Source organism: Symsagittifera roscoffensis, chromosome 1 (genome assembly GCF_963678635.1).
Source record: "Symsagittifera roscoffensis chromosome 1, txSymRosc1.1, whole genome shotgun sequence".
Taxonomy (NCBI): Eukaryota; Metazoa; Xenacoelomorpha; order Acoela; family Convolutidae; genus Symsagittifera; species Symsagittifera roscoffensis.
In genome coordinates this window covers 27,296,135-27,308,117 of record NC_087062.1, presented here as the reverse complement: position 1 = coordinate 27,308,117, position 11,983 = coordinate 27,296,135, and the positions used below count along the sequence as shown (strand labels likewise).

Here is an 11,983-nt window from a genome sequence, read left to right as displayed (position 1 = left end):
GATTTCCAGACATTTGCTCTGAAAAACTCATTAATCAAAATCACAGAATGGAACTATTTATTTAAAAACAAGCAATTGATTATACTCAAAAACTTCAATTGAATTGATAAAAAAAAACTTGCAAAAATGTTACTTATTGCAACAACTAACACGTGTTAGAACAATTAATAAAGCTAATTTTTGCAAAATAACATTCAAAAAACTTCTCAAATTTGTTTGACTTTATGACATCCTCATAACAAAATCTAAAAGAACGTATTAAAAGACAAGTTTTTTTGCTAAAACACAGAAAATCCAGATTTTGAATTCTTTTTTGCTAAAATAACACACAAATTGTTTAATAATAGAGGCTTGTATTTCTGGCGACAGAGCAAAGAGTATAGCATTTTTTTTCAATACTTGTTTTTCAAGCAAACAGATCAAAGATTTGGTGATTTTGGTTTACCAAACTGATTTAACTATTTGACAAAAATTGTTTGCTAAAAAAGTAAAAGAGCATTGTAATATAGACTAACTACGTTATTTTAAGCTGAAAGCAGAATAATCTTGAGAAGTGTGAAGAAAAAGAAATTAGGTAAGTAAAAAATATATCATTTTTTATTACAGGCAGACAATCACTTTTTTTTTAGTTTTCACCAGTTTTACCGATATAAACCAAATTCATTGATCAGCTTCTTCAAAGTGCCGTGCTCTATTAGAGATTTATTTTATAGGGGGATTTTCTGTACTAAGTGGAAAACAAAAAAATGTGATTCGACTGCCAAAAACGGTGAAGGACTACTTCTGCCTGCTAAATTCAGATCCATTTTGATTTGTTAATTTCCTGTTTTTGACGCAATGTGTTTCAACTTTCCAAAAAAATTTAAACCCAAAGCTCAATTATTGAAAAAATAGCTCAAAAGAGAATATGCAGGTTTGCTAATTTTCAACTTGGCCGAATTGTGATAATCATTTCACTTTTTCCTAGCATTCTCAGCCTTTTTCTTCAGCCTTTTCCTTGCGACACAATTCAGCCAAATTTAGGAAAATTTAAGCTGCGTGCTTTCTTCTTCTTTTTCCGGTTGTAGGCTTAATGAACTGAAACGGACACAAGTGTTCGGTTTTTTCAATCCCTGTCAGAAATTTTTTTTTCGGCTGATTATCCTGTGACTGTTAGTGTTCGATGAAATTTTACCGCATCTGAGTTTATGTGAGCGATTAGAAACTGCGACTCAACTATTCCAGTTTTTTTTAAGGTTGTGGTCTTTATATGTTTTTGAAATGCTTTTTTTGGACCATTATGAGCCTTTTATTGCGCTCATATTAATGAAGCTCATTGATGACATAGAGGCGTTCCTAACAAGTTCAGGGTCTCTTGGCCACCTTCCATTATTCCAAAAAATTCTATTAGGATTTAGATTTTCATAATCGATTTCTTGTGCTCGTCAATGTTTTTGACGAAAACTTTGATTTTTTTCCGAGTTTTTCTTTTGGTCCTTCAGAGGTTTATTTTTTAAATTTAAAAGTTTGATCAAACAGCGCTTACGTTTAATGCTTACTTATATTTTTCATTTCAAGTAATTACACAAAGTTTCTAATGAAAAAATAAGTATAACAATCGGGAAAAGCAGCTGCAGAAAAAATAACTGTTTCACGGGCGGAATGGGCTGAAACAGTTTTCACCCAGTGAACTGAACCCGAAGCTATGAAAACTTAACTGGGATCTGCAAAACAACGGTGTAGCCGAGAGTTTTCAAGGACAAAAACATTTTGCGTCCTGAATGGATAACAATTTTGCTTGAGTCGGCTGCCCGTTTAGTTTTTGTAAGTCGCCTGAATAACGGGAGTCGCGTGCACATCCGGATTTGCCTGCACAAGACTTCTTCACAATGAAAGCCTCATGCACAGCTGGAGTCGTTTGCACAACCGAGTTTGCCATCTCAACCATCTGCACAAATGGATTTGCCTGCTTGAGTCTCCTGCACAACTGGAACTGCATGTACATGTACATCTGCACAACCGGAATAGCCTCAACAACTCACCTGTACAAGTTGTCTGCACAATCGTCGGTAAATTTCCTAGTCGTCTCTTCAACTGGAGACTTCTGCTCAAGTCACTCACCTGCACAACCGTATTTGACTGCGCTAGTTGTTTGAGCAGGTAGTCTACACAATAAGAGTGGCCTCCGAAAGTCCTCTGCACAATTGAGTCGCCTGCTCAAACCGCCTGCGCAACGTCAGTCCACTATACAAGTCGTCTTCACATATCGTCTGCAAAAACATAGTCACTTGGCGCAAGTCTTCTGTACCACACGAGTATTCTTCACAAATCATCTGGTTAACCGGACTTGCCTACACAAATCGTATCCCAAGCCTGTCAATTTTGATACCTGAATACGCCTCCTTAGTCTCTAAACCTGTCTAAGCCTATCTTGTTGCATTGAAAGTGGCAACTAGAAGGACTTCCGTAATTCACCGATGTCTGGACAAGTGTAGAATTCCGTATCAAGGCACTCAATGGCTTAGCCATGTGAGCGGGGTTGAGATAGCTTTTTTTTTGATCAGGCTTTTCAAATGATCATCTTACGCAGTTGTTGGAATCAATCTTGGTGATCTCATTTTATTAAAGCTTTTTCTAAGGTTTTTCCAAGGTAAGATCAGGAGAATGAGTAGTGAAAAATTCCTCTGGGTGTTCGAGCATAGCTTATATTTTTTGGCCATACAAATGGAATTTTTTTTTCAAATTGCTCTTTTAAACGGCGGTAAATGAAACAACCATGAATCATCACTCATCACTCAAAGATCTGTTTAATACGTATTAAACAACAATTAGGCTAATTGAGTGTTAAAGTCCATGGTTCCGAACAAGAAAAGGGACAATAAGCGTCCGTGGGGATAGAATAGACCCTTGAAACTTTAGTCTTTTTCGATTGACAAACTAAAACGTGGGCTGAGGCCTAATTAATGACCAGTACTGGACGTCGATTTGTACGTTGGTATAAAGATTTTTTGATAAAAAGAGAAATTAGAGCCTATTTAGTTGAAATATATGATATGTTAATTGTTTCAAACATTAACACCTTAAATTGAAAAAAACACAGCGTTTGTTTAGAATTCAAGCAATCTGACAAACTATGATAATTTTCTTCTGAGCCTTTGTTCAATTTTGGGTTCCTTAATGAAACTTTTGTCCATGGTGCAGAAAAATAATTAAATTTGCTTAAACTATGAGTTTTTAAATGGTTTTTTGTTATTTAAACGGTCAATTTGTTGCAAGCTATCACAAAAGGAAACAAGTTTAACGTTACGAGGCCAAACTGAGCACTGAAAAGGCGCACAATTTTGTGTCTGCATGTTCCTGGATTCCAGTGACAAGTCTTTAAACATGTTGAAGTTTTGTCAGAACGATCAAAGGAAATGAAAGAATAAAAGAAGAAAAAGGGCGCGTCCTTGTTGCGGAATCCGCTTACAATTCACAAAATCCACAGTTTGGCCTCGTAATGAAAGAACTCAACTTCAGAAAAGTATATATTTTTTCAACACAACAGCAAATAAAACAACTATCAACAAAATATTAATGACTTGCGATACGGCCAAAAGACAGTAAGTACCCGCAGCCAAGTTTAAATGTAAGTAATCGATTATAACGGATTTTTATGATGATTTTTTGACGATTATAATCGATTATAATTACCAAAATCAGGTCTTTAAAGGATTTATAATTGAATATAATCGTGATATTTTCCAAGAAGTTATAATCTCTTAAAATCGATTATAATTGATTATAATCGATTATAATCTCTTATTTTGCCGAAATTTTCCTATACTCGAATTATATCTTATGGGTTTTTTTTATTTTTGTGTCAATAAGAAAATTTCTAACAAAGAGATCTCTTGAACACTTTGGTTCATCTGAACACAAAAGTTTACCACGAAACAAAAGTTTCATAGAGATCCTTTCATATGAGTGGAAAGGTTCCCGCGGTAGATGAAAAAAAAATTTTCTGAATCAATCATGAAACTAAATCAATTTGCTGATGTTTTAGTGTTTAAAAAAGCTTAAAACATGCATCACAAAACAACTCTTATGAGGAAGAAATAAAAAAAAACTTAAAAGTTCGAATTAATTATACAAACTTTAAAAATATTTTTCTCATTTTTCATAGGAACCAACGTCCACAAAAAGCATAAAACATAAGCAATTTAGATGCAACTTCGAAGACAAAAATGGACAAACAAAAAGGATTATAATCAATTTTAATCGATTATAATGGGTTTTTGTGCAAAACTAACGAAATAGAAATTTGAATAAAAATAAAGGATTATAATCGATTATAATTGTATCGAAAAATAGACGAATAATTAATCGATTATAATCGATTATAATGGATTACATTTAATTATAATTTAATTTTTAAGAGGGAGATTATAATCGATTTGTAATTGATTAAAATCGATTGTTTCTCAATTTCAGTAAGACTGGTACTAAAATCGTAGTATGATCGATTATTAACGCTTGAAACCGGATGCGGGTAAAACTTACAAATAATTAGAATAAACTACTATGAGGGACTTAAAATCACACTTTTGACGCCTAGCGGTTTGTTAGGCCATTCTGGTAAGTTTGATGTACCGCACGCTGGCAAAATTGACGCAGACTAACTTATCGAATAATATTTAATAACAGCAATAAGTTCGAGTTGAAACACAAAAAAAAAATTGTTTTTTAAGTTACTCTCTTAAGCGGCAGTATACGAAAGTACTATGAATCACTCATCACTCAAAGAGCTGTTTAATTGGTTTAAATCAACAATTAGGCTACTTGAACAGCCAAGTTTATGGCTTTGAACCAGAATAAGGACCAAAACAATCTGAGGAAGGTTGAAATGGGTCCTATATCCTTTAGTTGCTATATAAATGACTAAATTAAGCGGGGACTGGGGCGTATATGAGCCCATGTTTTATAGTTACTGGAGGTCGACGTATAGGTCGATCTATGGACTCGTGATAATTATAGAAATCAAGTAAAAAAAAATTTTCAGTTCGAATATATGTTAACTGTTCTAAGCGTTAACATCTTTAAAAGAAAACCACATTATTTGCTTTTAACTGAAGCAATTTGGCAAACTAGGAGCATTAGTTTATATTTGAGTCTTATAAAAACGCTTTTATCTACGTTGTTAGAAAAATAAATAAGATGCTCAAACTAAAAATTTTCAAGCAGTTTTTTGGTTTTTAAGAGATTGATTTGTTGACCAGTTATCACAAAAATAAAGAATTCGAACGAACTCAATTCTAGAAAAAGAAGTTTTTAAAAAAGCCAGAGCAAATTAACAAACATCAACATAAAATTAACGACTCCACCGTAGTGTCTAGATTTCTCAGAATAAGGCTTGTTATTTTTAAAATTACTAGCAAAAAAAACCAATCAGACGCTCAAAAACGCAGAAAGTTTTTTTCTTCAAACTACTAGGCTGGTGAAGCTATCTAAAGTGCCTAATTAGCAAGAAATCCTTCGATGATTTCTTGAAGTTTAATTTTTTTTGTCTTGAATACGCTTGAAGTTTATTTTTTTTTGTGAGTCAGAACTTGGTCAGAACGTTCATTTTTTGAGACGTTCATTTGATGTATGAACGTCTCAAAAAATGAACGTTCATTTGATGTATCGCCACACTTTTTAGGTGTAAATTTCATGTTTCGCCAATTTTGTACAGTAGGGCTATTTCATAAACAAATGATTTCTAAGAAACAACTCATTTGACTTGATATAGACTCCGATTTAAATTAAGACATTAATCAGGATTCAGGAATCATAGACTTTGAAAATCTGATTTAGAAAATGACAAAATATTCATACGAGTTTATGTTTCTTCCAGGCATTTTTTAACAAACTTTTCACTAGCTTTCGACATTTTTCCATAGCATTTGAAAAAATTAAAATTCATTACAACCTTGCTTTCAGTTGGACAGTGATCGTATTTCAAAAATTTTGTGATATGAAACTAGCAAATTTAGTTTGATGGAGACTTAAACCAAAAGTTAATTTTAAAAAAGAGCAAATATTGGGGAAAACTAGAGTCAAAATAAAAAAAAATGTCTTACACTTATTTGCATCAATTATTTGCATTGTTTTAGAGTTAGTTTCTCTTTTACAATTTTCCCAGCGATTTTATTTGTAAACAAAGTCAACTTCTTTAAGTTGTAAATTTAAAATTTAAAGCGAATTGCGGAAAAAAAATTCAAGTTAAACTTTTTTTCCTGACACTCACTTTAATTCTTTTAATTAAGTTCATAGGTTTCAGTCGTTTTAAGAGATAAATAATTGAAAAACATAAGACGACTGAAATTTACGATGAAACTTCAACGCACCTAAAAGAATTCCTCCTATTTCGCCTAATGCATGATCAACTGAGTTTCCCAATTTTTATACATCTGTTTTGGACAGTCTCTCAAAAAATAAAGACAAATAGTAGCTGGAATTGCGGTTTGAGTTAGTGTTTAGTTTTATAAAAGGTTTTAATTCATTAATTTTTGCCCTTGTTTTCTCTTTTACTGAAAATATACAAACTTCAGATTGCAGTTGAAGATGAAAAAAACCCATTTACTGCACCGATCGTCTTACATTGTCCAAAAGAGCCCAGTTAAGCCTCTCGTATTCAACTGCAAATATTGTCTATATCAAAACGAGTGAACATGTTTGTAATTTTTTTTGGATGACATCCAATCATCAGTTCAATTTTTTCCTTGCAAAAACTCGCTCTCTTTCATGTTGGCTCGTGGCTGCGTCTTACTCCAGAAAGTTGCACGTCTCAAAGAACTGAACATTTCGTCGTTGAACAATTTTTAACGATTGACTAGCTATACTTTCTAGCTTACACACGTCTTACAACAATTAATGAAGCTCATTTTCGCAAAAATACGTTACAAAAAACTTCAGATTTTTGTTTGACGTTATGGCATCAATGAAACAAAAACTAAAAGCACACGTCACAAGACAAGTTTTTTTACTAAAACTCAGAAGGTCCAGATTTTAAAAACTCTTTGGCTAAAGTAGCACACAAACTGTTTAATAAAAGAGGCTCGTTCTTCTGGCGACAGAGCAAAATAAAAGTATTTTTTTTGCATGTTTTTTTTTGCAATGCTATCAATTCATGTTTTTTTAATTCTTCTTAAAGCGAACAAACAGATCAAATCTTTTGTGATTTTGGTTTACCAAACAGAGTTAAACATTCGACAAATATAGCTTGCTAAAAAAAAGAAAAAGAGCACTATAATATATTCTACTTACGTTATTTAATTTTCTGAAAGCAGAATTAACTTTACAAGTGTGAAGAAAAAAAAATAGGTAAGTAAAATATATCATTTTTTATTACAGGCCGACAATAATAATTTTTCTTAGTTTTCACTAGCTTTGAAAAAATAAAAATCAATGTCATTGATCAGTTTCTTTTAAGTGTCGTGCTCTATTTTCGAGATTTCTTTTTAGGGGGATTTTCTGTATTACGGAGGAAAACAAAAAAAATGTGATTCGGCTGCCAAAAATGGGAGGGACTATTTCTGCCTGGAACATTTAGACCCATTTTGATTTGTTAATTTCCTGTTTTTGATGCAATGGGTTTTAAACCCAAAGCTCAATTATTAAAAATATAAATTTAGATGTTTACGTTTCTGACGAAAATATGGAGGCTTGCGATTTTTCAATTTGGCCGATTCGCGATAATCATTAAATTTTTTCCGAGCAACCTCAGTCTTTATCTTCAGCCTTTTCCTTGTAAGACAATTCAGCCAGACTAATGAAAACTCTAGCCACGTGCTTTCTACTTCTTTTGCTGATTTCTGGCTTAACGAACTGAAACGAACACAAGTTTTCGCTTTTTGCCAATTCCGTGTCAAAAATAACTTTTCGGCTGATTATAATCATGCTGGCTTAAAGCCTGTGACTGTGAGCGTTCAAGAAAAATTAACCGCATCTGAGTTTATGTGAGCCACTAGAAAGATTGTGTTTTTTTTGTGAAGGTTGTGGTCTTTTTATATGTTTTTAAAATGCTTTTTAGGACTACTTTGCGCTCATCATTGAGCTCAAAATTAATAAAGGTCTTTGATGACATAGAGGCGCTCCTAAAAAGTTCAGATTCCCTTGGACACCTTCCATTATTCTAAATATTCTGTAAGGATTTAGATTTTTATATTCATTTTTTTGTGCTTATCAAAGTTTTCGACGCAAATTTTAATTCTTTTCCATAGTTTTTCTTTTGGCCCTTCAGAGGTTTGTTTTTTAAATTCAAAAGTTGGATCAAACAGCTCTTTCATTTAATGCTTACTTATAATTTTCATTTTAAGTGTTTACTCAATTGTTCTAATTTTTTATAAATATTAATATATGTTTTTTTCTCTAGAAAACTGCCTTGTCGGATAGTATGCCAGACATTGTGGGGATCGATCTTGGAACGACAGCATGTTGTGTAGCAATTTGTAGGGCAGACGGAAGAGTGGAGGTCATTGAAAACAAGCACGGAAAAGCTATCACACCATCCTATGTGGCATTCGGTGAGAGACAGAGATTTGTTGGTGACGAAGCTAAAACTCAGGTGCATTTTTTTTATTGATTTACAGTCCTCATGCTTGCTAACTCAGTTTATTTGCACAAATTATGTGTATAAATGTTGAAAAAATTGTTTAAAGCTGGAATCAAATGCTGAAAACACAATATATGACGCAAAGCGGATGATTGGACGGAACTTTAATGATGCAAATGTCCAGACTGGTATGAAATATTGGAAGTTTAAGGCTATTGAAAAAAATGGCCTTCCAGAGTGTGAGGTGATGTACTGTGGTAAACGAGAGAGTTTTACACCAGTTCAAGTATCCACCATGCTTCTATCACAGCTGAAAAAGGACGCCGAAGAGTTTTTGAAGAGTCCAGTTCACGATGCGGTCATAACAGTTCCAGCCCATTTTAACAATGGACAGCGAGAAGCTACAATTTTGGCCGCTAAAGTTGCAGGTTTAAAGGTTCATCGCATAATTAACGAGCCAACTGCTGCAGTGCTGGCTCATTCAAAGGAGCACAATTTTAAGACCGGAAACAAAAAAGTTCTAGTATATGACCTGGGAGGTGGAACGTTCGACATCACTATTGCAGAATGTCAAGATGCCGTTTTGGAAGTGATTTCAACTTCTGGTGATTCGTTCTTGGGAGGTCGTGATTTTGATAAAAATTTGTTTGATTTAGTTGCACCGGAAGTAGAAAAAGCTTGTGGAACAGGTTTCGAAAACGACAACCGAGCGTCTATGCGGCTGTTGCAAGCATGCAATATAGCCAAAAATGAACTCTCTTCCTACACAACGTCAACCATTTCCCTTGAAAATTTCTTTAACGGGAAAAATTTCTCTACAACGGTGAGCAGAGTTCGATTTGAAAAGAAGAACGAGCATCTGTTCAAAAAAACATTGGATTACATTCAAGCAGCACTCAATGAAGCAAAACTGAAGAAAGAAGATATAGATGAAGTTCTACTGGTAGGCGGATCCACCAGGATCTGTAGAATCCAAAACTTATTGAAAGAGTTTTTTACGGATGACAAAGTAATAAATTCAAGAACACCAGAAGAAACTGTCGCCCGTGGTGCTGCAATTCAGGCCAGTTTAGTCAGCATGAATCACCCGCCTGAGATGATGGCTGTCGTTTTAATCGATGTTTGCTCGCTTTCTCTCGGAGTTCAAACGAAAGACGATAAGATTTCTTTCATCATCAAACGTAACAGACCAATTCCTTGTAGCGAATCTAAGGAGTATGTAACTACCGTTGATTATCAGAAAAACATTGAGTTACATATTTACGAAGGCGAGCGGCCTATTGCCTCTGAAAATTTCAAACTAGATTCATTTAAATTAGATGGAATAACACCTGGATTGAAAGGGCAATTCAAATATGTTGTCACGTTCACTATAGATGTGAATGGAATTCTGAACGTGAAAGCAGAAGAACGCTGTTCAGGAAAAAGCGAAGAGATCAATATAACGCGCGAGAGGCGCGCTCCCGAAGATGTTCAGACTATGATTGCAGACGAGAAAAAATTTGAAGCCCAAGACAGAAAAGAGCTACGAAGATTGAAACTTAAAAAAGAACTTGAAGATTACTTGTATCAGGTAATGAAAAACCCGTAGCATTTTATAGCATTTTAAGAAAAGATATGGCATGGAGACTACTACGGTCCGTGGGTCGTCATCAAAAGTTAAAGGGGCAAACAAAGCGAACATCATTTAATTAGGTGTTAAAAGTTTTTCAGCAGCAAAAACAAACTAGATTTTAAAGTTTTTTCAGCGATATAATTTTTTTTTCCGTTCAAAAAATGGTTGTTTTGTTAATCCATTGGGCATACAGCTGAAAACTGGGCATACAGATGAAAAAAACAGTAAAAATCTGTATTTTGAAAAATTACGTGGGCTGACATCTCCTGTCCGACTTTTCGGACAATTTGCTCTAGTTACTTAGTTTTTTTTTTTGCTAAGATTCAGTTTCAAACATGATTATTTTGCTCATTATTTTGTGGAGATGATTAGATTGGGATCCACTTCAGTTTAGGTGCTTCTTGCTCCAAAAACTATGAGCGATAATTACCAATTACTAACCCAGCAAAAAATCCAGAGGTACAGACTGTCAAATGTTAGTTTTTGCAGTTGAAGGTCTAAAAAAACAAGTTTAAGTTAACGTATTAATTGATATCATCAATTACGTCAAGACGAAGTATGTCCGAATTGGTTGAAAATGCATGAACTTTTCAATAAGTTAAAGAGTGTTTTTTTAATCAATGAAGAGCTTTATATCAAGCAAATTGGTACCGTAGAAACCTAATTTAGCAATTACAATCGTTTCAGTTGGGAAGAAAAAACAAACTTGAGAACTCAACACTGTCCCAAGAAATCTCAAACACTATGAAATGGCTCAATGACAAATCAATTACAGAACAGGAAATCAGGATGAAATTTGATGCCATCAGAAATGTTTATAACTAAAGTTCAGAAAAATGATGTTATCTACTGTGTAAATAAATCTGATCCAAAATTTTAACTATAAGTGCGATTGTTTTCTAACAAAAATCATAACTAATTCACTGATATGTATCTGCCATCTTCAAGCTACTATACTAACCCAATTGTCAAAGTAAACTTCATTTTGATAGATATAATGAAATCACAGGAAATTTCTAGATTATTCTGTATGTTATTCGAGTTGAACGCAAAAGTATTATAGCAAAAAGAAAACTGAAGCTTATAGAAATAAAGCAGAAATGAACAGAAGAATGAAAAATGCCTGTAGAAAAAATAAGATTTGAATGAAATCAGTATATGATTATAGAAGCTTTTGAAGTCTGTATAAAACCGATTATAGTATAAAAACTGATGATGTATGAGAAAATAAGGAAACCCAAAAAAGTGCTTTTATTTGATTCCTTTTTTGCCCAGGAACTATGAAGAGAGTAGAAAGACTGACTTATTATTCATCTCCTATAAAATTTGTGCAAGTTTTGTTGCGAGTGCTGCTTGTTTTCCAGAGAAAAAAGACAAAGAAATACGCAAAGATTTGTCTTTTCTGAAAATTTGTAAATTTGTCTGTTTAACACCATCATAGTGATCTTGTCTTTTCAATTTCAAAAAAAACAACCAAAAATTTTTAATATAGAAAAAAATGATAGAAAATTCGAAAATTCAAATCACAAAAATGCTCCTAACAAATATGGAGGATCTTTAAGGAGGATCTCACATTGCTTAAAGAAGATCTCATTTTGCTGGCGAAATCCTAGATTATTTCAATACCTCCTTGGTGACTTTTGTTTGATTGCTCAACAAACTAGCATAATGAAAAGTATGTCGTTTCTAACAAATTTTTGATCAGTATGCAATTCAAGAAGTATCATAAACTTGGCACTTAAAAAACCTTTGGCAGTAATGTGGTCTTAATTGAAATTATTATTATTATGAAAAGCCACAAATTTAACACAAAT

The 11,983-nt window shown here is 33.4% G+C and overlaps 1 protein-coding gene across 2 annotated transcripts; it reads left to right on the top strand.

The window, feature by feature from the left end:
* The first annotated feature begins 455 nt into the window (after positions 1–455).
* Positions 456–11,573, top strand: LOC134856064 (heat shock 70 kDa protein-like). Of its 2 annotated transcripts, none has more exons than XM_063872444.1 (4): positions 456–574; positions 8,375–8,566; positions 8,661–10,127; positions 10,857–11,573. In XM_063872444.1, the coding sequence occupies exons 2-4, from the start codon at positions 8,396–8,398 to the stop codon at positions 10,992–10,994; spliced, it is 1,776 nt and encodes a 591-aa protein (XP_063728514.1). In that variant the 5' UTR covers positions 456–574; positions 8,375–8,395; the 3' UTR covers positions 10,995–11,573. The 2 variants fall into 2 exon arrangements, with proteins under 2 accessions (XP_063728514.1, XP_063728509.1); XM_063872439.1 differs by lacking the exon at positions 456–574 and adding an exon at positions 7,127–7,323.
* Positions 11,574–11,983: the final 410 nt, after the last annotated feature.

Bases quoted from the DNA above. Each gene is read 5' to 3' on its own strand.
- LOC134856064 (XM_063872444.1), top strand. From the start codon at position 8,396: ATGCCAGACATTGTGGGGATCGATCTTGGAACGACAGCATGTTGTGTA. The intron at 8,567-8,660 runs GTGCATTTTTTT...AATTGTTTAAAG, and splicing joins GTGACGAAGCTAAAACTCAG to CTGGAATCAAATGCTGAAAA. The intron at 10,128-10,856 runs GTAATGAAAAAC...CAATCGTTTCAG, and splicing joins TTGAAGATTACTTGTATCAG to TTGGGAAGAAAAAACAAACT.